Below are 27,961 nucleotides of genomic sequence, written 5' to 3' on the forward strand. Positions count from 1 at the left end.
TTCCGCTGTCCTTGGAGCTGTTTTGCACCGCGCAGTCAGTGTTTGGTGAGAGGCACCCCAGGTGAATGAATGCTACATTGTGCTTTGGTGCATAAATGACACACGCTTGTCCTCGCTCGTCGGGACGTCTGGTGGGCTGAATAATTTAAGATACGGAGGCCACACAGGTAGAACCGGGCATCCATAATGCATGGCCGACAACTGGTATGTGAGTGCGACTGAGAAACGAGGGAATGTCTGTCTGAAGTTAAGAAACATCTTGATGGTTGTGTCATTAATAAATGTTGATTTCTTGAAAGTACTCAAGTAAATAATGAAAAAAGGAGCCTTTCTCCCGTTTACTATTTAATCTGACTCTTATGCAATAGCCTACTTACTGATGTGTCTGAATGCTAGCAGGTGGCATTGTTACATTGAATTAGTTGCCTCAATGGACATGTTGCCTAACTTCCTGCGTTATGAAACTGGTCGAGTGAAACTTATGTTAAGCCTGAAGGAAACAATAGCCTCTTATCGCAGGAATGTTGACCCTCCAAACAAGCTTGCCTGAAGGATTTTACTGTACCAAAGGGACAAGGGAGGGAGTTAACAACAAGCTCACACAGCAGATATGAACAAAATCCTACACAGCACAGGTGTAAACACAATGGGAAAAACAGGTGTATATGTGTGTGTGTGTGTGTGTGTGTGCGCGTGTGTGTGTGTGTGTGCGTGCGTGTGTGTGTGTGTGTATACCCACACTCTCACTCAAACATGCTGAGCCACATACATGAACGCGATTTGCTCTTTAACTTTTCTCACACTCAGGTCTCCCATGTCTTTCAACTGTTACTTAGCTCTCTTAACTCACTGACGTGTGAGGCACTGTGGCTTTCCCTACATGTTCGCTGCCACTTGATCATTAAAGAGCTCGGTGCGACTCTGAGAATTAAATGGTTTATATGACGGACTCAGATGACACTCTACATCTGTTAACTGCAGGCTAACTGAAGTCATTTTGTGAGAGTGGACTGCAGCGGGGTCCAGCGGAACTGAATGATGACAGAGGTTAATGGATTGTGGTTCATTCATTGACACTTATATTATGACTGATTCTTCAACTGAGAAAGCGTATCAAGTCAGACCGGCTAACAACAGATGGAGTGGAACGCGGGTTTACTTACTTTTGCAGCGTCAGTCAAGCTTTTCTGTTTTTGCGGCATCAATGCGGTTTAAAGTGAAAGTCGGGGGAAACTTACGGCTGGAAATTACTCAGGATTTTTGAAGCAGTGGGTCTTTAATTTCACAGAGTGGTCAGTAAAAAAGAAAAAAATTTTGAGTTTGTCGTCTCTGGCTGACTTTTTAATGTTCCCAGCTTACTTGTTACTTGAAAACAGGAACCTTTTAAAGGGTCCTAAAGGAGCTATTTGTAAGATTTGCTACTGCTACATAGCCAACGTTAGCATTAACAGCTCTTTACTTACTGGTTGTGCCAAGAGCTTCAGCTGTCAATGAGTTTACAACATAAGAAGTTATAATATATATACGGATTACTCAAATGAAACTGATTCTGTCCCATATTCCATTAAATTGTAGCTGTTATGGAGCATGCTGCCATCCTCTCTACCCTTTTGTCAAGGCGGCTTCACCCTTGCCCCTCATAACTCAAGCAGGAAATGATGCGTGGCGTCCACAGCTTCTCCCTGTCAGCACCAAGAACATTGTGATGGATGGATAGGCGGAGGGGCACAGGTTTTAGCCAAGAAGACTGCAGAAGGCCAACTGTCCCCAGCTGTCTGGCAAACAAATAGCTTTGTTGGTCTCAGTGGTCAAGGTCAGCCCAGGGAAGGAAATAAAGTTGGAGACGTGTTGGTTTGTTTGTAAAAGTAGAGTCAGCATAATATGAATCATCACTTGATGATGGAAACCCTTTCAGAAGATGACGATCTTACCAGGTCTTCTTATTGTGATTGTTTGTTTATGTCGATCCTTCAGATATGGAACACAGAGCATAAACTGCTGACAGACACAAAGCCTGGAGAAATGACAAGGAGATGTTAGCAAAGGTACAGAATTGAGGGCATGAATATGAAAACCCAAAGGGTAGATCAAGAAGTGCCAAGGGAGGGATTGGGAAAGGTTAGAGGAACACTAACGGGATGCTGAGCCGGAAGAGAAGAGGGGAAGGGGACATCAAAGGACAGAGGAGATGAGGTGAATGCTGATTGTGTGCAAACTGCATGTGAGTGTGCACCTGAGTGTGTGTGACACGGAGAGAGATAATACAGAGGCAGACAACACAGCACAATGTCCATGCATTCATAGACGCACACCCACAGCTCATTGGGTTATTTATAGCCGAGTGCTCCCAGGCATCACGTGTGTTTACACACCACGCCTCGCACAGAGGGAACATTAGTGCGTGACATGAGAAATGTCATAAGGAACTGTGGTGTTGCCGTGTTCCTGCCCACGGAGAGAAGCTAGGCTGGTTACTGCCCCCAGGAACCAGTGGTCTTTGGCTGCTAATGAGGACAAATCTTAGGAACACTGTCCCTGCGAAATGTCCCTCGATGATGCACGAAGTGATACAGCCCCAGTGCTCTCCAGTGCCTTTTCTGTTGAAAAAAAACCCCCAAACAAATAAAAATCAGCTTTGCAAATGAAGCGATGGCGTCAGAGTGACGATAAGAATGCAGGCAGGTGTCAGTGTAGAAGGGGGGAAGAATCACAGAGTCCTTAATGAACCATCAGTGAGGATCTAAATATACACAGTGGAGCCAGAAGGAAACATTGGCAGGCTGATATCATCTGACAATATTAGGTTATTGCAGATATGTATTTTGGCAAAAACGTTTTACTGGTAGCCTTTTCTCAGCACAAGTTTTTATGTTTGTATAGTTTTGTTTAATGTTTTTAAGTGTGGCTATTCAAAATAATTTAATATTCAATAATGTTTACTGATTATATTTCATGTCACTGTAAACTTTGATGACAGAGTTTTTGGTTGAACTCTTAAATATCTTTACTCAAAGGTAGAACTAGGCCTAAAACATCAACCTGGGAGGTGTTATGAGCTGATTTAATGAAGATTTTACATCTGTGCTGCTTTACTTATAGTATCAGCATACTGTATATGATGAGTAGAGCAGCACAGAAAGGCCAAAGACATGTTATGCATGTAAAAAAAAAAAATCTACTTACATGTTTATGTTCTATTTTCATGTAGAAAAAGAATCAGCCAATATGCATTGTAATTAGAATTTTCTTATCCTCAAGTATTGGCTCTATACATCCTGTATGGGTCTGGCTTTAACACAAAGTAGGTTACAGTAGGTACTGTACAACTGTACATTTTTGGTAATATACAGTGTAGCAAAATCTGTATGTAAAATATAAGTTATGTTATGTTAAAGTATTAACTCTCACATAGGCATATATGTTGATTTCTGAGTCAAAGTAATGATGTAAAAATGTGAAAATCATTAAAAAGTAAAATGAGGGCTATGCTGCAAAAGTGGTTGAAAATCATACAACTTCCTGCCTGTACTTATTTTTATCTTTAGATTAATATCTGATCAGCATGTAGAGAAGCACTCATCTAGGTATTTTTTTAGTTGACATGGCTCTGTAGCCTTATCTCTGTTTTTTCTCTGTCTGTGTGTTTTTGTGCGCGTTTGTGCCCAGCAGTGTAACCCAGGTGACCTTCGTGCCCTGAGGAAGGGAATGACCCTCTACCACTCAGAGTCCCAGCTGTCCTCGCTGCCCCAGCGCCAGGACGCCATGCACATGGTCAGTGCCCGGAAGGCTAACACACACATACACGTAAACACAGACCCACACAAGAAGGGTACACACACACACACACACACACACACACACAAAGGCTCAATTTGACGCACATAGAGGGATGCCCACTCATACCTAACCACTTTAGCAGCCATAGTCAAAGATCAACACTGTGACACTGCTTATAACAAATGTGGTTATGTATAGAGACAGGGTTTAATTGCACACAGACACACACACAGTTAATTGTAGGGAGGACTGTACCGGTGCCTCCGCAGTGGAATCAAGTCAAGTCAGCTCTAATTCACTTTACTGCTAACTCTCCAATTATACCTCCACAGGCAACCTCACTCTTACACATGACGGGAAGTGAAACACACACACACACAGACACATACATATACAGGAAGGACGAGAGAGAGGGAAGAAAAAAAGAGACTAAAAGGAGGAAGGACAATAGGGGGGAAAGAAAAGAGGAAGAAGAGAAACTAAGACAGAGATAAGACTGCAAAATTAACAGGAGTCAGCCTCCCCTGTTCTCACTCCTGTATCCTGGCCCTTCAGCTCCATCCTCCCCCCTGGAGCCTGTTTGAACTGAATCCCGCTATGAAAGTAATAATTCTCTACAATCCACCGCCACCTGTGACCCTGCCAGTGTCTGGGGAGGAGAGGCTGGATAATTGTTTTGTGCCTGCTTAAGGAAGGTCAGAGTCGGGCTATGCCACTACCCAGAGGACTAAATCTTCCCTGTGTAAAAATCAATATTATGTTTTAATCACAGGCCCAGTGTGAGGTGCGGGTCATCTCGCATCTTTTAAGCTAGTGAGGTCAAATCCATCTCCCTCTGGAGTCTTGTGCCACTCAATAATGTCAATGAACCTTGACCCATTGAAAGGTCTCTCCCCGCAGGAGGACGGATAAACTGCAAATTATGTTGATGGTTGTCTCTCTGCATTTAATTTCACACTGTAGTTTCACATGAAACAAGGTCATGATATTGACATGAGGTGTGAATTCTGGCCCCTTGCAAACATGGCATCCAGTGTCGTTCTGAGGATCAATTAGGAGACTGAAAATGTTTTTCTGTTCCCACATTTTGGATAAGTCTTTGCTATAACACAATTAAGTGCTGTAGCACATTTTATCTCAGTTGTTTAATCTGCACAAAAACCAAAGTATAATAACAACTAATAGGGGTTTTACAGGGGATTATGTGCGGGACTATTTCTCGGTTTGGAGTGATGACCTCCTGCAGTCCTGTCATCACTTCGAGGCAGCCATGCTACCAGCAGAGACTTCAGCAAGCTTACGATATGTTACGGATTTGTGTCGTCTTCTTATGATGGCTTTGTCGTCGTGACAACTCCATGGAGATAATGCTATTTGTAAAGTGGCTCAAGTTGAAGAAAGTCCTTGTTGGAAGATGAAGAAGAGGAGAAAGAGAAGATGAGAGGTGTTAAGTGACTTTTACTGAGTGTACCCATCCTGATCTATCAGCTCATCCTGCACATGTGTCCTTTGTCTCTCGTTCAGGCCCGGATTCAGGTCAGTGAGTGTGCAGGATATTGTCAGATAGAAAACAAGTGAGAAAGATGAAAAGAGAAGATGGGTAGAGAAAGAGAGTAGCCAGCCTGCGTGGCTCTCACAAACACTTCAACCGTCGACTCTGATTCTGTATGCTCAAACTACAAACCATTATTTCTGACAGCGTTTGCCCCCCCCCCCCCCCCCCCCCCATCCTGCGAGGCCTAAATCAGGCCTGTTTATGCAGACGAGCCATCCCCAACTGTACATCCATATGAACAGTAAACATTGCTCGGAGCTGGCTCTGCCTCTCCGCTGTCCAAATCCTTCTCTTCACTGCAGTCTAGAATAAAATGAAAAGTTCAACGCTATGACACTGGAAGTGTTTACACATTTCACATTATAGCTTTAACCCACAGAGGCGAACATCAAAAGGAGGTGACAGTGATTTACATATTTTTTCTTGTAGTTGACTTCAAAGTCCAGTGCTGAAGAGCTGTGTGGAAAATGAAGCTGTTGTGACCTTAAACAAGAAGAAACACACAGTGGGGGAATGTGTTTGTATTTAACAAGGGGGTTGTTATTCTATAGTCTGTATATCATTTTCATACAAATGTTGACTTATCCCTTTTAATAATGAGGGGATGTCATAAATAGCTAGCACCCTAGACATCACTCCCATCATTATCTCTAAAATAATTTACCTGTGCTTTTGCATCTTTCATCCCATTAGCTATAAAATGTTCTGCAGACCGTTTTAGTCCATTCATTTCAACATGGTCTAAAGATCAGATTGCAGCAGTTGCGAGAAGAGTTGTGTATCAAAGCTCAAGACTCTTTTGGTGCCAAATGAAATGTGTCTGTAGCACAGAGTATTTAAAAAAAAAAAAAAAAAAAAAACTGTGGAAGAAGAGCTCCCAATTAGGTCAGAAATAACAAATAAAAATGGAGGGGAGCTGCACAATTTAGCAAAGTGAGAACATTTAATATGATAAATCAATAAATACAAATATGAACACTGAATGACTTGAAGAATACTCAGATTGACAGATGTCAATCACTGTCATGTCAGTCCAAGCCTTTTCTGTTAGTGCCTGTATTATTTCTTAATAATGGCTGCTTGTGTTTAGTCGATATTGAACATTTAAGAAGTTTGCCCTCCTTTACTTTAAAAAAAAACAAAACATGAATTATAGAAATAAAAATAAGGTATCAAAAAATCGTATGGACTCTTCTGACTCAACCTTTTTAATGCAACAAACAACCAAACTTCACATTAACCTTTTCATTATATTCAGGATTTCTCTGATATCAAAGCTCATGAATATAATGCTATTCATCAGCCAGCTTTCATAATTCATCAAACAAGGGTTGACTTTATTTAACAGTGTAACTGTGTGAGGATAACATCAATTTTACCTTTTGAAAAAAAAAGGGAAAAAACACGACTAAATTCCTTTGTTTCCCTCTCACAGATCAGACATACTGACCTCTCACTGACTCAGGAAATAAATAAATGTTTATTATCATAGCAGGTGTAAGAAAAACAGTTATTCCCATGGTTTCTATGGTTGTCAGGGAACCATTTGTCAGGCCATAACCCTCAGGACCAGCGAAAAATCAATTTTTCATGAGGCTGATGTGATATGAATAGACTGTTGGGCAGTTTCCACAAACCGTCCCTATTGGCTGCAGTGGGATTATTATTTTATCTCTGTGCCATTAGGTTTTGTGGGCTCATTCTGGCACCCAAACGGGGCCAGCAAATGGATCGCTAGTGAGCTGAGAATTGAACCCGAGCTAACAGAGCCACGGAGCTGTGTCTAATGCAGGACCCTGATGCCAGGTTACAGTGAATGGTGCCATTGTATGTCCCTGAGATCTCTGTGCCCCTCTAACAGTGAGCTACTGTCTGGAACTAACCAGGGGGTGGGATGAGTCAAGCAAACCCCCTGGTTCTCTTTCTGGCTGGCTGCTCCCATCACACTAGGTTAAATCACACTGTGCAGGTAGCAGACCTGGCTGGCAGTTGAATTCATGGCCGATGCAAAAAAGGACAGAAAAACACAAGCGGAGGTGAGGTGATCTGAGTTGGGATGAAGGGGATGGCATTTCCAGTGCTACAGTGTAGGAAATCTCTCTGGTTAAATCAGAACCACACGCCCACTGATAAGGGGAGAGTGGTTTATGTTTTCTTTACTGAGTGAAGTATCTGGAGTGAGGGTCAGATGAAGAGCTCTGTGAGCTGGTGTTCATTTGACTCCAGGGGGTTAACTCTGTGTGACAGCAGATGTGAGGAGATACTGTAGGTTGACAGTCTGCAGAGCACGTCCTCCAGATGTTGTGGGTTTAGCTCTGGCTCTTAACCTTTTGTCGCAGGTCACCCTCACATATTTGCTTGTCCTATGTGCCGTTTACTGTGGACGACATGACACAAAACTTTAAAATAATTTTCTCTTATGTTCTTTCTCTCCCCTCAGGGTACGGGTCGTCTCCCAACCAGCGAGTCCTCTCCCGCCACAGGCTACCTGTCCTGCGTCCAGAAGCCTGAGGCCGTGGTGCACGCCATGAAGGTACTATAGTACTATAGTATGGTATTATTAGATTATTAAAAAAAAAAAAAAAGAAAAAAAGCTAACTAGTTACGTAGGAAGATGACATCCCCATTCTTAATCCTGCCTACTCTGATTGGTCAGTTGTTTCTCTCACCAGAGCATGAATCGCTGAACAAATCCAAATCCAAGTTCTGGTTCCAGATTCAGATTCTTGCAGAATTGACACTGTAGTCAAAAGTTTTGAATATTGTTGGAAAGCCTTAAACAAAAAAAATTAATTTGTGATGAAAACTATTTAAACACCAAAATGAAAAGTCAAGTTTAAGAGTTTGGGACGTCAAAAGTTTTGCTTTTGTACCACTACAGCATCACCAAAATGGCACTTAACACCACATAACTACGTGTCATGTAGTGTAACTGATCACTACACAAATACACTCACTCATCACTGTGTCTGCTGTCAGGTGCTGGAGGTCCACGAGAACCTGGACAAGCAGGTTCCTGAGGACTACGAGGATGATCTCAGTGAGAAAGAGAAGGCCATTGTGCGAGAGATGTGCAACGTAAGTGCAACACCTGCCTTCCTCCCTGATCGTTCCTCTCCCACCATCCCACTGCTGTAAACAAAGGAACCTTATATCCATAAAGTTCCTGTTTGTTCTCTCTGTCGGCCCCTTTTTATTTATTTTTTTTAGTTCCCTTCTACTGGGAGCAAATCAGGTCAGGCTTTGAGCTGCCTTCACTAATGAGGAACCCTCATTCAGACTCATTTGGTTTGGGATGACACTTGCAGCAGTGTCCTGGGCACGGCGCTGCCTCTCGCTCTCCTTCTTTCTCTCTATCTATCCCTCTATCTCTGTCTTCCCTCACACTCACCCACTCTCCCCCGCCCCTTCTCCAAAGCCACCTCTAAACTGGAAGCCCTAAATAGAGGCTCGTAGTTGAGCTGTCAGAGCAATTAAACTGGAGTGGCAGGGAAAAGAGCACTCCCTCCACTGCGCCCCAGCCGCAACCCCCCACCCCCCCCACCCCCCTCCATTCTTCCTCTCCTCCACACTCCCCCTCATCTCCCTCCATCTCTCTGTGTTGGTGCTGAAAGGCCTGGTCCGGGATAAAAAGGTCCGCTGATTAGAGAGAGAGCGAGAGCCGTGCTATCTGGGCCCGGCAGAGGTATGTGACAGGCCAGGAATCTGGGGAGCACTACAATAGTACCTCTGTAATATCACTGGGGTCCCCCGGGGGCCCCCCTCTCACTCACTCACAGAGAGATCTCAGCACCAGAGAGCAGCCTCGCAGAGACAGAGGACGGATACCGAGATAGCTCTACTGTAACGTGTGTGTGTGTGTGTGTGTGTGTGCGTGTGCGCAGTCTTTGCAGCTCAAAGTCAAACTGAGCATTTGAAGTTTTCACTCTTGAAGAAGAAAGTCTTTTTTTTTTATGCCTAGCCTCACTCTTTCAGTCTCTGCTCTGTCTGCACGTCTCGCTCTTCCTCTTCCCCTCTCAACTCCTCTCTCTGCTTCTGTTTGCAGGTGGTGTGGAGAAAGCTGGGTGATGCAGCAGGATCAAAGCTGTCCATCAGACAGCACCTCTCTGGGAACCAGTTCAAAGGGCCGCTGTAGCATGGCAACCAGCGAGAGATGGAGAGAAAGAGAGAGAGAGAGAGAGATCAGGATCTACAGTACCTGCACTCACCTGAAAACACCTCTTACAACCTGCGCCTACACGACCCATCATGCCGTGCTCCCTGCTGCCTACAGCACCTAGCATTCCTTCAGCAAACACTCTCTCAAGACTGGCTGACGTAGCCACTAAATGGACCTGTTAGTCTGTTATTCACATGTACAACTTTACGTGTACAACATGTTTTTATCTCTCCGAGCTTATGTTGACAACTGGCAGCTAGTTTCACTGATTCGCCACTCTTCTTTGCTGGTTTGGAGGCGTCCGGCTACACAATGATCTCTCTCTGTAAACAAACAAACAAACACACACACACACACACACACACACACACACACACACACACACACACACACACACACACACACACACACACACACACACACACACACACACCACTTATAGTCCTTCAGAGCATAGCTATGCTACATGAAGCTAGCGGATATGACATGGTTTCGAGCGCAGGACTGATGAGACTGCAGGAGCAGAAATCTCTTCTCATGTTGCCGGGATGTGAAGGCAACACTGTGGCGGTATCTTCAGATAAGTTTTGATAGTACCTCCTATAGAGACCCTAGCTCCTGTCACATGTATCGCCCCTCCCACCTAGTGGTCAACAAGTATAACTATAATTAGCATTCTAAAGTGTTAACCAAGTGAAACCCACTGTGACCTAGCGCCTTTTGCTCATAAGACAAGTCTATGGATAATGAAGTCTAGAGATCACTGTTATCTTGTGTATATTATGTATAAAACCATGGCACTACTTCATTGTTATTGTTGATTTATCTATTTTGTATTCTAGCGTGGCCATGTGATCAATAATTTAGTTTGAAAAGCACACACACAACCGGACCTTAAACAGGGTTTGCTTTTGGTATAAACTTCATCTCTTTTCTTTTTCGTCTTTTTTTTTTTTTTTTATTATTCCTTCCAGATGAATTGCTTTTATTCCTTCTCTCTGTAACCTCTGAAAATGTATCAAGGCCATTTTTGAATCAAACCATCTCAATGAGTTAATGGATAGATCATTTTCTTATTTTGTGAAATTAACTAAAATTGTATGCTGTGTGCATGCTTGACAATCATTTTCTCAGGTTGGGAGGGCTACAGCTTTACCTTTGCCCATCTGTGACTGCGAGAGTGTGTTGGCGCACGTGTGTGTGTGTGTTTGTTTGTTTGTTTGTGTGTGTGTGTGTGTGTGTGTGTGTGTGTGTGTGTGTGTGTGTGTGTGTGTGTGTGTGTGTGTGTGTGTGTGTGTGTGTGTGTGTGTGTGTGTGTGTGTGTGTGTGTGTGGAAGGAGACTGAGCTTCTGTTGCAGCTGTAGCATCTGCCTGTGAATCCTCTTTCTTATTTTGAACCCTGGTTGAAGAATGCTGAAGACATTTGCTGAATCCTTTCTAAAAAAAAAAAATTTAAAAAAAAAAAAAAAAAGCCTCGTCCCATTAACGCTAATAAAAGTTTCAAGCTCGAATACTAAACCCTGAGTTCAGTTTGGATGGCTTCTTGGATTGCTCTGAATTCTTTGGTTGTCATTTTGTATCTCAGTAGATGAAAAGGTCGCTTTTCTTACCTTTTCTGTAGTCATGGATTCAGCAGGTGTGTTTATGCAGCGCATGTTTCTTAAAGTTGAATCTTTTTTTTTTCTTAGAATATGAGCGATAAGTCTTCCCTTAGATGTCTTCTGAAAATCACTAACATTTAAAATAAGTATTTCTTGATGTCAGAATGAACAAACAACTGTTTGTCAAAGTATTTATTGCCAGGTGTTAGATAGAGATGGGAGTGCTATCAGTAACCGATCAGTCATATTTTGAATTGATCAGATTCACAGTGATCTGATTGATTAGTTTAGTGACTGACAGCTCAGGCTCTCCCATCTCTAGAGTTATTTGTTCCAAATTAGAACATTTCTGAGGCTGCCCGCCGTGCGCCTCTGTTCTCTCAAATAATGGGTCAAAAAATAAATCAAAGTATGGTTTTTAAAAGTGTCCTTTTTTCTAGGAACTCATTTGAAGCCATGATACAATTTTGAATACTTTATATATGGCATTTGATTTAAGATGTGCCACATTTTTTTCTGCATGGTGTTTTGATTTGGAACCCAATTGTCTTTCCTTTTTTTTTTTTTTTTTAAACATCTATAGTGTTTCTTTTATTCTGCCTATATGCTAAAACCACAGTACAGAATCCTAGAATCTACAGCGTAAATAAATGTCAATTCCTGCAGTAACTAGCATGGCTGTAACTTCTTTTCATGAATTTCACTGATGAGATGAATTTGGCAGGTGAAAAGAACATTAAATAGGCCACTTTTAGAACAATTTGGGAGAAAATAAAAAGTTGGTTAATGATACTGTGAACTGCTGTCTTTATTTGATGAAGCAAACATTTCTGCAGGCATGTTGTTTTCCTTGGTGGATGAGCTAGGCTGCCCTCTGTTGGTACACACCTGGAAATAAGATTACAGACTCTTCTGTGAAGTTCTGTACAACAGTGATTTCCAACCAGGGGTACATCTGCTGTTGTCAGGGTCAAGGGAGTAGGTTTGACATCAACATTAGTAGGGACGCAACAACACATAGAATGTTAATAAGCATTTTGTTTTAATAAAGTTACATTTTACTAGGAGTTTTTCATATATGTTATAAACTTATGTATTCATATATCCAGAGAATGTATATATGTTATAATAATATATCCTCTTATAGGTGAAACATATGGTAACATCAGTCGATATAGGGACATATATGTCATATATATGTCATAAGTCATAGTATACTTGTGCATAAAAAGGTCATAGTGTAGTAAGGCATAAAAAGTTATAGTATAGTAAGTCATAAAAAAACGCCATGGTATAGTAATAGCATAAAAAGGTCATAGTATAGTTAGATGTAAAAATTAATTGTATTATAAAAGGTCATAGTATGGAGAGGCATTAGAGTCACCAATAAACCTAATGCGCATGTTGTTGTACATTGTAAGGTTTACATTTACATTACTTATTTGGCAGAGGCTTTTATCTAAAGCAATTTCCAAATGATGGACATACAGTAACTAAAGCTTCAGTGCAGCAGGAGACCTTGGTGTAAGTACTCAGTACTACATGTAATTAATAAGTGCAAGGAGATCTGATAAAGAAGTGCACAGAAAGTGCATTGTAAGTGCTAGTTAAGCATGTTAGGGTCTTGGAAGTGTTGGGAGACGAGGTTTGATAGCATCTGGGTAGCTTGTTCTACCGTAGGGGAACCACAGACGAGAAGTCTGGACAGTGATTGCCTTGTGTGCAGGGATGGCAATGCCAGATGACGTTCTTTAGACAAACAGTGGCTGAGATGAAAAATATCTTTAAGTGCTAGTTTATAATAATTTTTTAAGAACATGTTCCTTCTTTAACATGTTTGAGTAGGTTAGGGTTGTACATGGTGAATCCAGTTGCAACATACTGATCAACACATTTTCACCTTATAGAGACAGCAACCATACAACTCAGTTTTAAGTAGGAAAAGCAAGTTTTTATTGTATTTCACTGTCCTAAGTGCCACTCCGACACAAAACCACAGCTGCGTGCAGGATACAGAAAAGAGAGGCCTGACTAAGGCACATACGGATAGAAAATCTCCAAAAACAAATCTGTCTAAATGAAACATCAGATATGTACAAATATACCTTAGACTGTCCAGTGTTAGATGTCAGGTTGGTTTGATAACAGGGTTTCTGTTGTGTACTTCATGTGAAGCAGTTACACTTAAAATAACGGAACAGGAAATTAGAAGAAGAAGTTTGATACAAAGAAAAAACAGACAAACAGCGTCTAATGGTAGCAGAAATATCTTGTGACATTACCTCAGTGTTTTCACTGAATAAAATGTAATAAGTCAAAAAGAATAAACATCATGTTTAAACACACTGTACATCCATGAACATGTTTGAATAAACAGCATGTCTTTCAGTGTGACAGTCCTTTTCATATCTGACTACTGCATGTTAAACCATCTCATGAGTTTTTTCTCAGCAAAAGGGTGGGAATGTGGAGAGAACAACAACACTGGGGTGACTGAAAATTCATGAAAACCAAAACACATCATCAGGGTGATAGAATACAGAAGGAAATATAAGACTCAGCCTTTGATCCACTCAAAGGTAAAGTAAAAATGGTACATTTTATCCCCCTACGATTAGTGAATGAGCATGTCTGACAACACTAAAAAAAGAGAAACAAAAAAATTTCAGGTGCCACTATTTCCTGGTACATTCCCAAAACAAAAGCAACGAGTGGACAGTGTTTGTTACAAGATCCTGGGACTGGGTACACTAAGTTCCAATCCTTCACATGATTAAGTGCCTTATTTCAAAAATATTCGGCAATATTTCAGCACCACTTCTGGTTCTCATAACAACACTGTCCAGACCTCACTTTTCCTTTCAAGTCTATCAGCTGATAAGCCTGTATTCACAACCCCCGGGAGCTGTTTATCAGAGGAGGTGAAAAAGCTCTCGTTCCTTTACTTGCACCAGAATGACAGAAGTTCCTGGTTGTTCTCCCTCTTCAGAGAGCTTTCCCTCCCCAGTTGCTGCTCAGCACAGCCTCAGTTCATAGACTGTTATCGCACTCTCATCTCATCCACCCACCACGGTTCAGGGGCATGCCAGGTGGAGGGGGCAGGGGGACCTGTGACTGTCCTGGGGGCACAGGGGGCGGAGGAGGGTACCCAGCAGGTGGAAGGCCTATACCTGGAGGGGGTACGTGCCCTGGTGGCATGCGTGGAGGTGGCGGTGGAGGGTAGCTGTTGTAACCTGGAGGCGGATAGGTCGGGGGCAGGCTGGGTGGTGGGTAGGTGGAAGGAGGAGGTGGAGGGCCTGGAGGTGGTGCTGCGGGTGGTGGATAGACGTGGGGGTGGTATGGCGGAATTGGAGGTGCATAGCTGGGCGGCATGGGGGCATAGGAAGGCCCCTCTGTCTTCATCATTGACTGCAGGCTCTGGAAGCCCTCCCCAGACATGTAGGAGCTGGTGGTGGACATGATGTAGTTGGAGGGCGGAGGTGGAGGAGGGCGATGGGGCAGGGGAGGGGGCTGGTGTGGAGGTGGAGCATGAGGGGGAGGAGGAGCAGTCTCACTTCCTGGTTCTGCTTCTGTGGGAGGTGCTGGAGCTGGAACTGGAGCTTTTCGGTCTAGTGAGCGACAGGAAACAGCAAAGTGAAAACAACTTGTTAAAAATTTGGCATCATCTTGCCTGTAAATAATACAATGCTACTCATTCCCACATGATCTCAAATAACCTCTCCATTCCCAGACAGTGAGCGCACAGCCAGACCACAACTGCCAGGCTTCAGCCACATAGGAGGTCTCATTATCGGGCTCAAGCACTAATCAGATTGGTCTGGGAGAGGTTAGGAGTATGCGTGTGTTAGGAAACATAATGTCCAGACAAGTTGCTGGTTATGTAAGCAGACTGAGAGGACTAAAGACTTTGGGTTGCTTTCTAAGCTCAAGTCCCAGGTAGGGGGTCCTGGCTGTTCATTATGGGCCTATTTGGTGACACACGCAAAGAGACAGCAGGGTGTTCAGATGATGTCAACACATAACTATGCTCTACCCTTAACTACATCTAAATCATTGTAACTTCCTCACAAATTTAACAGGAGATTAGAGAACAAACAATTACCTGAGGGAGGCTGCGATGTAGGCAGAGGGGGCATTGGGCTCTCTAGTCGAGGAATCTTTGACCCAACTTGTTCTGTAAAAACAACAGTGAATACCAGTACATAAGATGCAAAAGCTTTTTAAAATCAGGAGGGCACTTTGCTGTAGGCTTGAATATTCATAAAATCTTACAAAAACTATCATGCTAGTTAGCAAACTTTTCTTGAAGGTATTTCAGAGGATGAACAGACATTTGTAAGATTTCAACTACTTTAAAACCCAAAAGAGCAGAATTTTGGCTGCATAAGGTTTAACAAGAGTGTTACCTGGAGCCTTTATTTCATCTTTGGGGGATGTCTGAAACAAAGAAAAGTGAATGCAAATACTCAGTATCATTTTGAGGTAGGTAATGTTGAGTGTTGGTGTGTGAATCAAGGTAAACGCACACACAAACTGTAGGATATAATTAACATTTTAAATGAGTAAATACAGAAATTTAAGCTGGGTGGAAAAGCAAGGGACTTTCCATTAGCCTTAGTTTTAAGACATCATCATTGTAATTCAGGTGTACTCACATGTGAGCGTTTGAGCTGGCGTGCAGGGCTGCCACCTTGAGGGGAAGTCTTCTTTGGTGGTGGGGGAGGAGGATTGGAGGCTGGGGGCTGTCCCTGTGGAATCGGAGGAGCAGGGATTGGAGGAGCAGGCGCTCGCTCCTTCTCCTGCATCTGCTGAGGGATGGGTTTGTTGCCCTGGGAGTACAGGTCCAGGATCTGGTGGCAAATGTCTGGAAGACAGAGATGTTTTTGTTGAGACAAGTCTGAAAGCAGATGAAACAAATATCATAGAGAGGTGTGAAGTGTCATGGCTTTATGATGAGCACCTTCAAGCAGCTCAACTGGGACGTCTTGGACAAACTGCTCCCACCAGCGGCGTGACGACTGCTTGGCGGTCCACTCCTGGATGTCAAATTTACAGAGGCGTCCAGCCAGGTACATGACGGCTACTGCAATAATCTCTGGCTCCCATTGCAGGGACAGCATGGTGCACAGGCTGGAAGGGACACAGGCAAAATGGTTCCATTCAGATCTGAGTTGTCAACAAAATCCTTGTGTAAAGAAGATTTGGAACTTTAAAAGACATCACTTATATTCAAATTCTTATTGTATACTCTCGGAAATGATTAAATAAGTCTTTTGCCATTTTGTCTTTATTTGTCAACACACAGCAGAGAGGCAGACAGGAAATGTGGGGGAGAGAGAGTAAAGGTGTTGACAGGCAACAAAGCCCCCTGGCTGGATTCAAATCGGGGCATTGCGGTTATGTGGTATGCGTCTTAAACCACTGTGACGCCCCCATACACTACGTTCCTTTATAAATAATCATTTCTCAGACTGTAAAGCCTGTTTCAGTATTTATCCAGTCATCAATACACATTACTTACCAGCTGACGGGTAAGTTGGTAGAGTTTTAAAGTAAAGTAAGTAAGTAAATTAAATGCATGATACACAACACTACAGAAGAAATCATCTGACATAGAGAGTGAGATCGGGGGACAGTGTTTAAACCCCAGCTGCTCACCTGTCGTTGACAAACGTCCATGCCATTTGCAGCACCTTGCACACTTTATTCTTCTCCCCTGTAGCAATGAGAAAAAACAGAGCATATGCTTTACTAGCACCTAGCATAATAATGTATCAGACTGTGTGTGGATCTGATGACATACTTTCTGACATACCTTTGAGCTGCTTGACATAGCGCAGCAGGAACATGTAGGGGTGCTCCACCTGCAGGTCAAATTTGATAGTCTGGAGCAAGATTCTCTCCAACACCATCACCTCTTCCTGTTGAACAAAATACAAATATGTTAAGTATTCCTGTTGGTAGGACATTTACAGTATATACTGGTAATTTAAATGGTCCTGAGTGGAAAAAGAATCCTACAGCAAAAGATTACTGTGTGGTTGTTTGTTACAGCAGATTAAGTGCAATTAGGCTGCAGCGTGTTTGTTTTTCTTTGTAGAGCGACATGATATCATGGCAGGGCTCTGTAATGCTGATTTATGACAGATTTTAGAATATTATTTTCTAATCTGAATTCACTGACGAGAACAAATTCCCTGACTGAGATAGTAAGGTACAGTATACTGACAGGGACAATGTTTATAGACAACAGAGTATAAATAAAAGAAACTGCACCTTTGGGTCATCGCCAAACTGGGCAAACTGCACATCATTCAGTAAGCTGCGAGCTGTTTTGATGATGTCTTTACATTTCTTTGGGGTTTCCTCCACTTTCCCCGCCAGGAAAAGACAGCATGCACCCGTCACCTGTTGAGACACAAATCACAACAGTAATCCTACAAATTTAGTCCACTTCCAGGAATTAGAAAAAAATTAAGTTATCAACTGACCATCAATTGAACTTACATATCTGGGGAACTGCTTGAAGGAGTGAAACATGTAGAAGCGGTGGAAATATATGATGCCAGTTGCCAGTGTGTCATAGTGTCTTGATGACAGTCAAGGACATCACAGAAACCGTTTACAGTTCTTTGCAAATTTGTCAGATATCAGCAGCAATGTAGAATAAATTCTAACAAAAAGGTTTGACTGTGCTGCTATTATCATTAAATACATTAATTCAGCACTGCTTTCTATAAACTACTTGCATGCATGTCTTTGGAAGAATATTTTATTTGCAAAAGAGTATAGTAAGAGTAACCAGATGTGGTATTTTAGTTGCATAATTTCTTCAAAAGTTGGATGCTGTTATGTCTTTCTGTCTGTTGTGATTTTATTTATCTTTTAACCCCTTTCCCAGTATTGAAAACTGTCAATAATCAATCAAGGATACAGGCCAAGTCGTGTCCCCACATCAAATATGAAGCGGGCTCCTTCTCGCCGATACCGAGCCTCTGTGCCGGGGTCAAGGCCCTCAGACTGAGATGGGGTGTGGGCCAGATCCTTCTTGTCCCAGTACCAGCATGGCTTGATGTGGTCCAGTATTGATTGGCCAGTCATTGAAAAGTTCTCCTTGGATTCCTTCATTGGCTGAGGAGATGCTACGTTGGACGGACCAGCTGCGCTGGACTGCTGAGAAGGAGAAAGGCTGCAGTTATGGCCATTCTTAGTTATGAGCATTTAGCAATCAAGAGTAGGACTACCTCATCACAAGAACAATGTTAGGTAATCTGGAAAACTGTTTGAATGAACAACACTGATGTTCATCCAAAGAGAATCAGGGGTGTCATACCAACTCTGTGGAGTATATAGTGGAAAACGTTCATATTTAGACAGCCTATGACAACCCTAAATCTTGAGTTGGGAAACTGCCACCTTTATTTTAACTTGAGAATTTAAGCACTCTACAGCCATTAACATACACAACCTCCATATACGCAGGATGCAGTCAAACTCATAAGCCATTTCATGTGATCCAAACTGTGTGAAAGGAAGGAAGAGGGATCACTTTTTATCAATATGCCTTCACCTCATGTCCCGTTTCAGTAGAGATGCTAAACTAGCTGTTAACAGTTCAAAATAAACAGGAGAGTGACAAGGAAAAAACATAAGCCGACAGGGACGTCATGTTTGGCATGGCACCTCCTCTCCCCTTCATTCATTCATTCATGGGTAACCTCCGCCTACCGTTAAACCTGTAACTATGAATATAGCAAAATATTAATTGTACGACATGATTACTAGATTAATTTGGATGTCGATGGCAACGAAGACAATTTCCCCGCGATTAGCATAACGAACCCGTTAGCTTCTCGCTAAGATTAACTAATGTTAGCTGTGCTAACGCTAACTTAAAGTTAGCTTCATGGGACCAAATAACCAGACGTGCGTAGAGCTGTATTGTGCGAATATGTATAAACCACGAGATACGTAGGCAAGGTCACACACCAGGATGCTAAAATTAATTAAACATTCGAAATAAAGGCAGTCGAAGTTGTAACTTTAGCATGTGAGTGGCTTTGCCGGCCACCGCGGCTAGCTAACCTCGGCTAGCAAACTTGCTCCACTCGAGGTCTTAACACCGCTGAGGCTCGGAGCGCTGGAACCTGCCGAAAGTAGTTAGAATTCACCCCGAATATTGTCCGTGTGTTTGTAACGAGACACGAGTCTTACCTTTAACATGTAGCCGTCGGAGTATATCACCCAAAACAGACAGCTGTATGAATAATCCGCAGTTATTCACAAGAAGTTGGCTAACAAGTGATCAACAACAGTCCCCATCGTAACAAGGGCATCGCCATTATTCAGACCGTCAGTGACTGTTGGTCGACGTCATTACGCAGGGCATCTGGTATGTCTGTGCTGTGGTTAGTTTTCTTTTACTTTTCCTCTGCTAAATTAATTCGACCAATGCTTAAAATAATATCCCTGCTACTACAACCCCCCATAAGAAGGTATACGTGTAATAAATCAAATTTTTAATGGTAAAAATGTTATTTCCAATAATATCCACTAGAGGGAGACACATAATTACTCGTGTACTTGCGGAGACGTGACTGGATTTTTGGCATATGCAGTCTATGATTTGACAAAATACTTGGATAAAGATGCTTCACTTTCAATCTGTGAAGAAGATTTCAAATTGCAAATCATAAGAAAGAAAACATTTTCACACATCATAGCTTGAATATTTTAAGACAATACTTTGAATGCTTACTTGATACTGGATTTGGACACATACTGTTTAAAATTGACAAGTGGGTCTGTGGTGCTGGTTTAAGCGTGTAATCCTGAAAATTTATAGAAAAATGCCTCCGTCTACAGATTTTCTTGCCAGAGTAACAGATAAGAATGACACTGAGGCAATCCTACCATAGTTTTGGCTGTGTGTGTGTTTTTTTGTCTGATATCTTAAGACATATATTATAATTTGTGTCATTACAAAAATCTGATGTTTGACTGAGAGTGTAACATAAAAGGAATACCAAAAAACAATATCTTGTTTTATGAGTTACAGGTGACATGTTACAGCCAGGTGTGACCATGAATTAAACTTTACATGAATAAAACAGGAATAATTGGTTGCACATCAAGTGAAAATCATTGATATTCTTTGAACACATGTAGGCTATGGCTATAAAATGCAGAAAAATCTACAAGAGGAGTAACTTTGGCAAAAAAAAACAAAAACCCACAGATTTAATGGTGAAGGTTTTATGGTGAATAAAAAAAAATATTATGAGTTAAAACAAAGTTTTTTTTCCCGTTTGACTTTTGAAGTTGGTATGACTAAAAACTCATGATATTCATCATCACCTCTGAGTGGTTTAAAGGTTAGTCATTGTAAGTGCAGACTACATGTAACATCTTGTGCCCTCTTTGTTCCCCTCTCAGCCTCTCTTCAGAGAAAAGCCAGCATTGAATCATTTACTTCTTCCAAATTAAAATTTGGAATCTGCATGCATTATATATTCACCCGTGCTCGGACAAATCCTCTTAACTGTGGGAGAAATTGTCAGGATGTGTCCTGTAGAAAAGTAAGAGCCTTGTCTAGTTGTATTGCCAGTAGCAAGGGAGCATCTCAATCTGTCACTCAAGTCCACACACACACACACACACACACACACACACACACACACACACACACACACACCAACCACAGTAAATCAGCTTATGAATAATATATACTTGTACTTTCTTTATTAATATTAAACATTGCATAATGAAGCACCGACTATAAGCAAATCCCAGAGCAATATTCATATTACCATGAGCTGTCCTAGAGTGGACCTTTCATTGTTTATGTCAGTCCTGTCACACTGTGGTTAAACACATCAAAATGGCTCCTTTGACCAGTTTGTACACTTCACCTCAAGAACATTGAATCCTCTTTTTGTTCTTAAAAATTGCATTATATGCACTTTTCTTTCATGTATGTTGGTCTATTTTAAGATTTTAATGTTATTTTGGTATATTCTTTAGAGAGTAAACAGATGGGAGAGACATGAAAAATGGAAGATAAAAGGATGTGACGAAGGTTGTGACCCAGAATCAGAGCCGGTTAAGCCGCGTGTACTTTTGTCCACTGATGTGCGAGACTTAAACTTCGTCCTTGGGCTCATTTTTATGTTTTAACATAAATTATAAGTGTCTGGTATCTCCTTAAAACTTGGGTCATTTTGAAAAAGAGCTAAAGTGTCGACATAATGTCTCTTGTTACTTGGACAAAGCTTTTATTTCCACATAGCCTCATCTCTTGAGTAGGTAATGCCCTGCGGTGTGTTCAGGTATCTCGCATTCAGTGATGGCACTTACCACGCGAAATGCATGTCTCCTTAGAGGCAACACTTTGGACTTAAAACCTTTCCTGTGTCCACAAGCAGGGTATTTGTGGTATGCTGGCCCTGTGCAACCCAGCTTAAACTGCCTTTGCCCGGAGCCAGCAGATACAAGCTATAATGGAGGCATTGATGTATTATTGAGAAACCCATGGGTAAGGATCAAGGAGCTGCTCGCAGCCAGAAGGGATGGCAAGAGAGTGTGTGTGAACTCAGGATAATGTTTTCCTTCAGCATCCAATGTGTCCACGACTGCTGTTGCTCTCTTGGCCTGATTCGAAGAAGAAGACATTTCTTGTAATATCACATACCGAATTTATGCGCTCCAGTCAAAGCAATATGCTTGACAACATACTCGGCCTATCTGTGAAAGATAGCTGTTGTGCCGTAGTGTTTCCATGTGGAGTCTGCTGAGGTTATGTCTACTTGAGCCAGAGCTGAGATGACATTTCATTTATATAAATAATTACTGTCCTGAAAGTCCCCTAGGCCTGCCCTGAAGCAATCAAACTTCTAATGCTCTTAAAATTGCCCACCATGTTTTATTAATGGCAGACTATAAAATGTATTGCTATAGCTTGCACACTTCTCTACTGATCCACAAGGAAATAGTGTCAACTTTAAATGGCTGTATTAGCCTTTTATTTTTATGCAACAATGTATTTCGACCAAATTACAGCACAGCACATGTTTGAAATGTATGGTATGGTAAAAAAAAAAAGAAGAACTCTTGAGTTTATTCTTAGCTGAGCTGCCGCCTGTACAAAGCACTTATCTGTGCACACACTGATCTAAATGAATACAGTGAATCATGTGCAGAACGATTGCCCATTAGTGCCATTAATTGCCACAGAGTGAACCTGATCTGCTCTTCAAAGACTCTCTTAGAATCTGAATTGAGGCTTCATCCTAAAAATAAGAATAAAGTATAGCAGTGCCGTGTTAAGGTATCACCCCCTAAACAGATTTGTAATGTCTCCAGACTGTGCCAACAGAGGGTACTGTTGCCTCACAACATGTTTAAATGATCCAAACAACAAAGATTCAGCATGCTGCCCCCCACCCCCACCCCCCTCTGATCCAACATGAGGAAATAGGTGTGCTTTGCATTTATATTAATCATGTGTAGTGGCGTTCTTTGGTCATTTACATAGCCCAGAATGTCACAATAACATATAAGTATCCATTATTTAAATTAAAGGTGACCTTTGAACCCAGGTGGTTTGGTTAGTCTGATCTAGGTGTGCCTGCTCCTGATATTTTAGAAAAAATTCTGATATGCCTGCACAATTTCATCTGGCATTGTTTGAAAGAATGAATATTGTAATAATCAGTAAACTGATCAAAGCATGTAGATAAAGAATCATTTTGATCAAGGGAAATGATGATAAGACTGTTGGACATGAAGCTCTTGTGGATTGAATGACCATTTGAGCTGAATGATAAATGTTCAGGTGGAGGATCATTTTTTGTGGTAACTTAACACTCCTTCAAAAGGCAGACAGTACGAGCGCGACTTTGACTGGTAATTACTTTCTGTGTGGAGCCCATCGCTGAGCTCCGGGGAGCCACCGCTATCTGCCCCCGGTGTCCGTGTGTTGTTGTCCGCCGCCCTCCTCACATGTCTGTGGTGTCTAACGCGCAAAAACGTCACGGACTCACTTGAACTTGAAACCCATCCCACTCCACGGAGGCAATCCCCCGAACCACACGCGCGCGCACGCACACACACACACACACACACACACATGCATATAGTCTGCACACGCACAAATGCGGGGTCCTCCCAAACAGAGCCTCTTTCATCGTGTGAGTCAACAAGAAGTAGCCTCGACACTGTAGGAAACTGGGAAACATTGGACCTCTGCTTGTTGGACTAGGAGGAGGAGGAGGTGTCTTGTCTGCCCGCCTGCTCGTGCTCTCTCGCTCTCTCTCTCTCTCTCTCTCTCCCTCTCTCGCTCTCCCTCTCTCGCTCTCCCTCTCTCAATCAGCGAGGCTACTGCCACCAGAGCCAAGAGTTGCCGTTCCGCGCACCGATGCCAAAACGCGCAGGAGGAGTCAGTGCCAAAGGGTCATTTTAGCGCACCACTGCTGACATCGAAGGACTGTAGGGAATCCTAGAATAAACAGCAGCCATTTGACCCAAGGTGATATAATCATATCATTAGAATTAAGAGAGGGGAAAAGGCGAGAGGAGCCAAATAAGAGCCAATACCTTTCACCGGTGGAGTGCACCGTACTTCATCTGTCGCCACGGTCGCTGCAGAGGTGGGCAGTCCAGGATTTTTATCTGAAAACGATCATTGCAAAAAATATTATCTACCTGCGCACATATCAGCTCATCGGCCACTAATAGCCAACTGCTTCCTAAAACTACACTTTGGCTTCCTTAATCCAGGTGTTGCGTCCTTACGAAGACGCTGCCGGACATTGTGGACAAACTGGTCTTCCATCCTTATCGCGCTCCTGTCCGACTCCTCACCTTCCAAACGCGCATCAAGTTGCAGCTGAAGACTGACTGTGAATAGCAGAGGGATTAGGAGGAGGGAAAGTTGGTCTCCTGCGATCCAGAGAGAACCGACACCACGGTCCAAGCCGACTCCAAGTGCCGTTCACCGGGCGATGCCAGAGTAAATGCCGGGGCAATGTCCCGCCGCAAGCAGGTGAACCCGCAGCACTTATCGTTGACGCACAGGGAGACAATACAAGGTGAGTTCAATTCTTTCGAGTCTTCTCACTTCATATATAATTAAGTTTATTGGTTTAAATGATTTATAGTTTATCGTTGTTATTAATTCTGATTTAAAAAAAAAAAAAAAGCATGTATTGAGAAAAAGATTCAAGTCTTGCACATGCTTTGTTTTAAGTGTTTGAAAAAGCGTCAAACAAAGAAGCTTAATACCGACAATAACTCTGATCGGTGAAAATAAATTCACCATGTGATAAAGTGGAAAACACTGAGATGGTTCGTTTTAACTCACGTTTACACTGAATGGTTTTACACTTTTAAAATTTTATTAAGACAATTCAGTAATATTTCAAACCCGCAGCTTCTTGACTTTATACCACGAGAGATGATCTAATGACAACAACAGTGGGACTGTCTGGCAAAGTGTGTGTGAGTGTGTGTTTGTGTGTGATTGAATGTGCACGCACGTGCGTTACGCGTGTATGAGTGTGTAATCCAACATTTCATCACAACATAATTTAGCATTTTTTTCCCAGCATATTGCAACATGTTCCACTGTTTCTATGTGTCTCTACTTTGTTCAACATTTCACTGATTTTTAAATCCAGTTATTCATTTTGTGACTTTTACACCCGGTGACTTGTATCTTAATTTAATTGTATTTTTTATTTTAAATAATAACCCTCTCGCTCCTGCTCTTTCTATCAAACACACACATATATATAAACACACACATGCACACACACACTTAAATTTATTTCTCTTGATACACACAGGCCTATCTGTACTTTAAGATAACATTTTAAGAACATACCAAAAATCAAAGTGTGCGAGAAAATATGTTCAACTTGCAAGAAAACATCAGACACAAGAGAAGAACAATCTGAACTTTTATTAATGCGATATTTTAAACGCAGGGTCAGAACTCGTTTGATGCTCTCAGAGCTGCGACCAAAAATGTGATTAAATTGCACAGATTAAATCTGAGGCAGGATTTTTTATTTTATTTTGGAGCATATGATTAAAAAGTCGTATAATCCAATTTCTAATCGATTATATCAATCTAACCTTCATCTCCCAGCGCTCTGCTTTGCCTAAATCCAATTTCATAGAGGCCTAATCTGGGTAATTCATTGCAGAAGTTCATGATGTAATCTTTGGCCAGTCTGTTTTGTGCTGAAAAGGCTTGTGCGCATTCCGTCCCACCCGACACATTTAGCATTTAGACTAATCATTTCTCCCATTCACTTCGCCTCTTTCTCTGCCACTCCACTCACTTTCCTACTGTCGACTTCTCAGTCCAAATAATTACGGTAATTTTCAATCGCAAAGAGCAACCTGAAATCTAAATGTTTGCTCCAACCAGTGGTTTTGTTCTCTGATTAAGAAAGGATGATGCACCCTCAGCACATTTTAGGCAGATGACAAATATTGATCCAACTTGACTATTGATCTGACTGTCTTTTTCTGTGCTGTCACAGTCACTGTCTGTCACCTAATGAAGATGGACACCGAGTTGATCCCCCACCCCCTCCGCAATACATTTTCGACTGTGCAAAATTTCAAACATCACTACAGTTTCACCTCAGGCGTGTGTGTGCGTGTGTGCTTGTGAGTGTGTGTGTGTGTGTGTGTGTGTGTGTGTGTGTGTGTGTGTGTGTGTGTTTAACATTTACCTGCATGAATTATGACAAATAATTGCAACGTTTTCCATATTTTCATTTGGCCTTAGGGGACTTGTACAAATTTGGACTAACAGTTAAATGTTTGCCTCCCCTCCTTCCAGACATGGGTCACTTTGTTTGACATCTCAGTAGCATATTAGTCACAGGCAACCTTACAGCACCTGCTGTGCACTCAGCATATTCTTAACACTGAACCTGTGGTGCTGAATGGTAGATACTTGCATAATTAGAATCATAATTAGTTGTCACAAATTACCTTTAGATTTCTTAATTTCCTTGTTTGAGCTGAAGCTGCATTCAAATGCCTCCAGGATGCATCTGTTCTTGCCTGAAGCTTTTAATGACGAGTTTTTTCGAGCTCCTTTTAATCACCGCTGACCTGTCTGTGGAGACTTGAAAGTGTCAAACAGTGACTAAAGTTGAGATATTTGCAGATGCTGGCAGAGCTTTGATGCTCAGCTCGATCCTGCAGAAGTCAGTGTTGTGCTAAAGCGGCTATTAGAGCATGTACTGTAGGATGCTGAAATGCTGGGCCATCTGGAGGGCCTGAATCTTGTCCTACCTGTTCTTTCACATGATACACTCTGCCTGTTGAACTGTGGCCTCAACAAGCAGCGACAATGACCTGAAAGACACAAGTACAAGAGTAAGGAAGTGCTGGACTTGCAGGGTTTTTTTTGTTGTTGTTTGTTTGTTTTTGTTTTGTTGTAAAGCCACCAAGGCGGTTAAATGCAACACAAAAACTGGACTTTCATCAGACACCTGAAAAATCCTTATTATTTAAATTCAGCTGTTCTTCGTCTTTGAGGACAACGTGTGTCTGTGAGCAAATATGTGCAAAGATGCACTTGTATTTGCACAAAGCACTAATGTTTACCATACATACAGGATATCTTCATATTGATACTGCAGCTCGAGCTTTGATGGAAGCGTTTAATGTACCTGTCATTCACTGCCTGGAGTCTCCATGATGCTCTGGGCTGTTTCCCTAAACTGGGTGCGTCTGGAGAGGACCAGGATCACAGGCTGGAGGATCTGAGGAGCGCTGGGGGAAAACCAAACTGTAATTTTATTGAGTCAACATATAATGAGAGCTCTGCGTATGTACAGGTAGAGAGCGTTTCAGAAACTGATTAAAAGAGGATTTCTATTTTCTTTTTTTTTTTTTTTTTTTAAATATTTTTAATATCACCTCGTCACTGGGTCGCCTCAGTCTCATGGCTGTGCAGCATTTCAGTATCAGCTGTCAAGAGCAGTCACAAGGTATCTCCTTACACAAGTAATAATATGAAGTTTCTGCAGGGTGCCAATATATATCAACCACATGTCAGATCAGGGGTTACTCAGTGTAACTGAACACAGCAGCCCTGTGCCCTGCAGCCATGGGCCTATGGGTCATGCTCTACTTGGGAGTGCAGAGAACCTGAATATCAGCATATTTCTGGACAGGCGTTTAGTGGAAGACTATGTACTGGAAATATACTTGCCAGGCCAAACATCAAGAGGGACGAACGCAAGTGAGTGTAAACTGCCATGAATTCACGCAATGTACGAGTATGCGCCAAGGGCAGCAGAAACACACACACACACACACACACACACGCACACACACACACACACACACATATAGACTCAGAATATACTGTAAAACTGAACAAACATCGCCCTCTAAACTGCGTGCAAACTACACATGTTCACACAACAACAAATCACATGTAACAAGCTATACTGTCTGAGGAGAAATTGACCTTCTGTTTACAGTTCATCCTTTGTTTAATTAAGATCCTTGCAGGGAAAAAGGCAAACATCCCTTCCAGGCGTTTTGAGGCTCTTTCAGTCAATGATTCAACTTCGAGTCACATCCATGACAAAGAGAGACCTTTCATAGGAATATCCTTGCGAATTACTCACACATTAACATGAAACGAGTGGTGTTTAGCGTCACAGGCCTCGCTTACTCAGAAACCCGGTAATTTCTGCAATCTAATATCAGCATTATTGCCGGGAATTGTATTCTGGATCCAGCCATGGAAATGCCTCGTGATCACTATTCATTCTCAGAATTGGCATGCTACTTGTGAAACAGTTAATGTTTTCGTCTTTATTTGCACCATAT

The 27,961-nt window shown here is 42.1% G+C and overlaps 3 protein-coding genes across 8 annotated transcripts in view; 2 read left to right on the plus strand and 1 right to left on the minus strand.

Moving 5' to 3' along the window:
* The window catches only part of ccdc85cb (coiled-coil domain containing 85C, b), a 46,823-nt gene extending 34,941 nt beyond the window's left edge, over window positions 1–11,882 (plus strand). For 2 of the 4 annotated variants that reach the window (XM_056405318.1, XM_056405320.1), the window contains 4 exons: window positions 3,667–3,771; window positions 7,773–7,865; window positions 8,312–8,410; window positions 9,378–11,882. In XM_056405318.1, the coding sequence (XP_056261293.1) occupies window positions 3,667–3,771; window positions 7,773–7,865; window positions 8,312–8,410; window positions 9,378–9,467 (387 nt within the window). In that variant the 3' untranslated portion in view covers window positions 9,468–11,882. The remainder of the gene's footprint in view (window positions 1–3,666; window positions 3,772–7,772; window positions 7,866–8,311; window positions 8,411–9,377) is intronic. The other 2 variants (XM_056405319.1, XM_056405321.1) reach the window with 1 other exon arrangement.
* Window positions 11,883–13,023: 1,141 nt separating this feature from the next.
* ccnk (cyclin K) lies at window positions 13,024–19,503 on the minus strand. 2 transcript variants are annotated; one of them, XM_056363542.1, is made up of 11 exons: window positions 19,307–19,503; window positions 18,027–18,262; window positions 17,600–17,681; window positions 17,369–17,500; window positions 16,908–17,013; window positions 16,751–16,808; window positions 16,053–16,222; window positions 15,748–15,956; window positions 15,499–15,529; window positions 15,195–15,266; window positions 13,024–14,700 (listed from the first exon to the last, which is right to left on the minus strand). In XM_056363542.1, the coding sequence occupies exons 1-11, from the start codon at window positions 19,313–19,315 to the stop codon at window positions 14,144–14,146; spliced, it is 1,662 nt and encodes a 553-aa protein (XP_056219517.1). In that variant the 5' UTR covers window positions 19,316–19,503; the 3' UTR covers window positions 13,024–14,143. The 2 variants fall into 2 exon arrangements, with proteins under 2 accessions (XP_056219517.1, XP_056219515.1); XM_056363540.1 differs by having other exon boundaries at window positions 18,027–18,265.
* Window positions 19,504–23,292: 3,789 nt separating this feature from the next.
* Window positions 23,293–27,961, plus strand: part of bcl11bb (BCL11 transcription factor B b) — a 29,360-nt gene continuing 24,691 nt past the window's right edge. Inside the window, exons 1-2 of one of the 2 annotated variants that reach the window (XM_056363416.1) lie at window positions 23,293–23,739; window positions 23,870–24,180. In XM_056363416.1, coding sequence (XP_056219391.1) covers window positions 24,117–24,180 — 64 coding nt within the window. In that variant the 5' untranslated portion in view covers window positions 23,293–23,739; window positions 23,870–24,116. Of the gene's footprint in view, window positions 24,181–27,961 lie in introns of both variants that reach the window. The other variant, XM_056363417.1, reaches the window with a different exon arrangement.

The sequence above is a fragment of the Seriola aureovittata genome, chromosome 19 (genome assembly GCF_021018895.1).
Source record: "Seriola aureovittata isolate HTS-2021-v1 ecotype China chromosome 19, ASM2101889v1, whole genome shotgun sequence".
Classification (NCBI taxonomy): Eukaryota; Metazoa; Chordata; class Actinopteri; order Carangiformes; family Carangidae; genus Seriola; species Seriola aureovittata.

What these genes read in the sequence shown, in the direction of transcription:
- ccnk (XM_056363540.1), bottom strand. An exon ending in AGTTTGGCGATGACCCAAAG is followed by an intron (nt 17,014 to 17,368) that starts GTGCAGTTTCTT and finishes TTTGTTCAACAG; the next exon opens with GAAGAGGTGATGGTGTTGGA. An exon ending in TGGACGTTTGTCAACGACAG is followed by an intron (nt 16,223 to 16,750) that starts GTGAGCAGCTGG and finishes TGTCCCTTCCAG; the next exon opens with CCTGTGCACCATGCTGTCCC.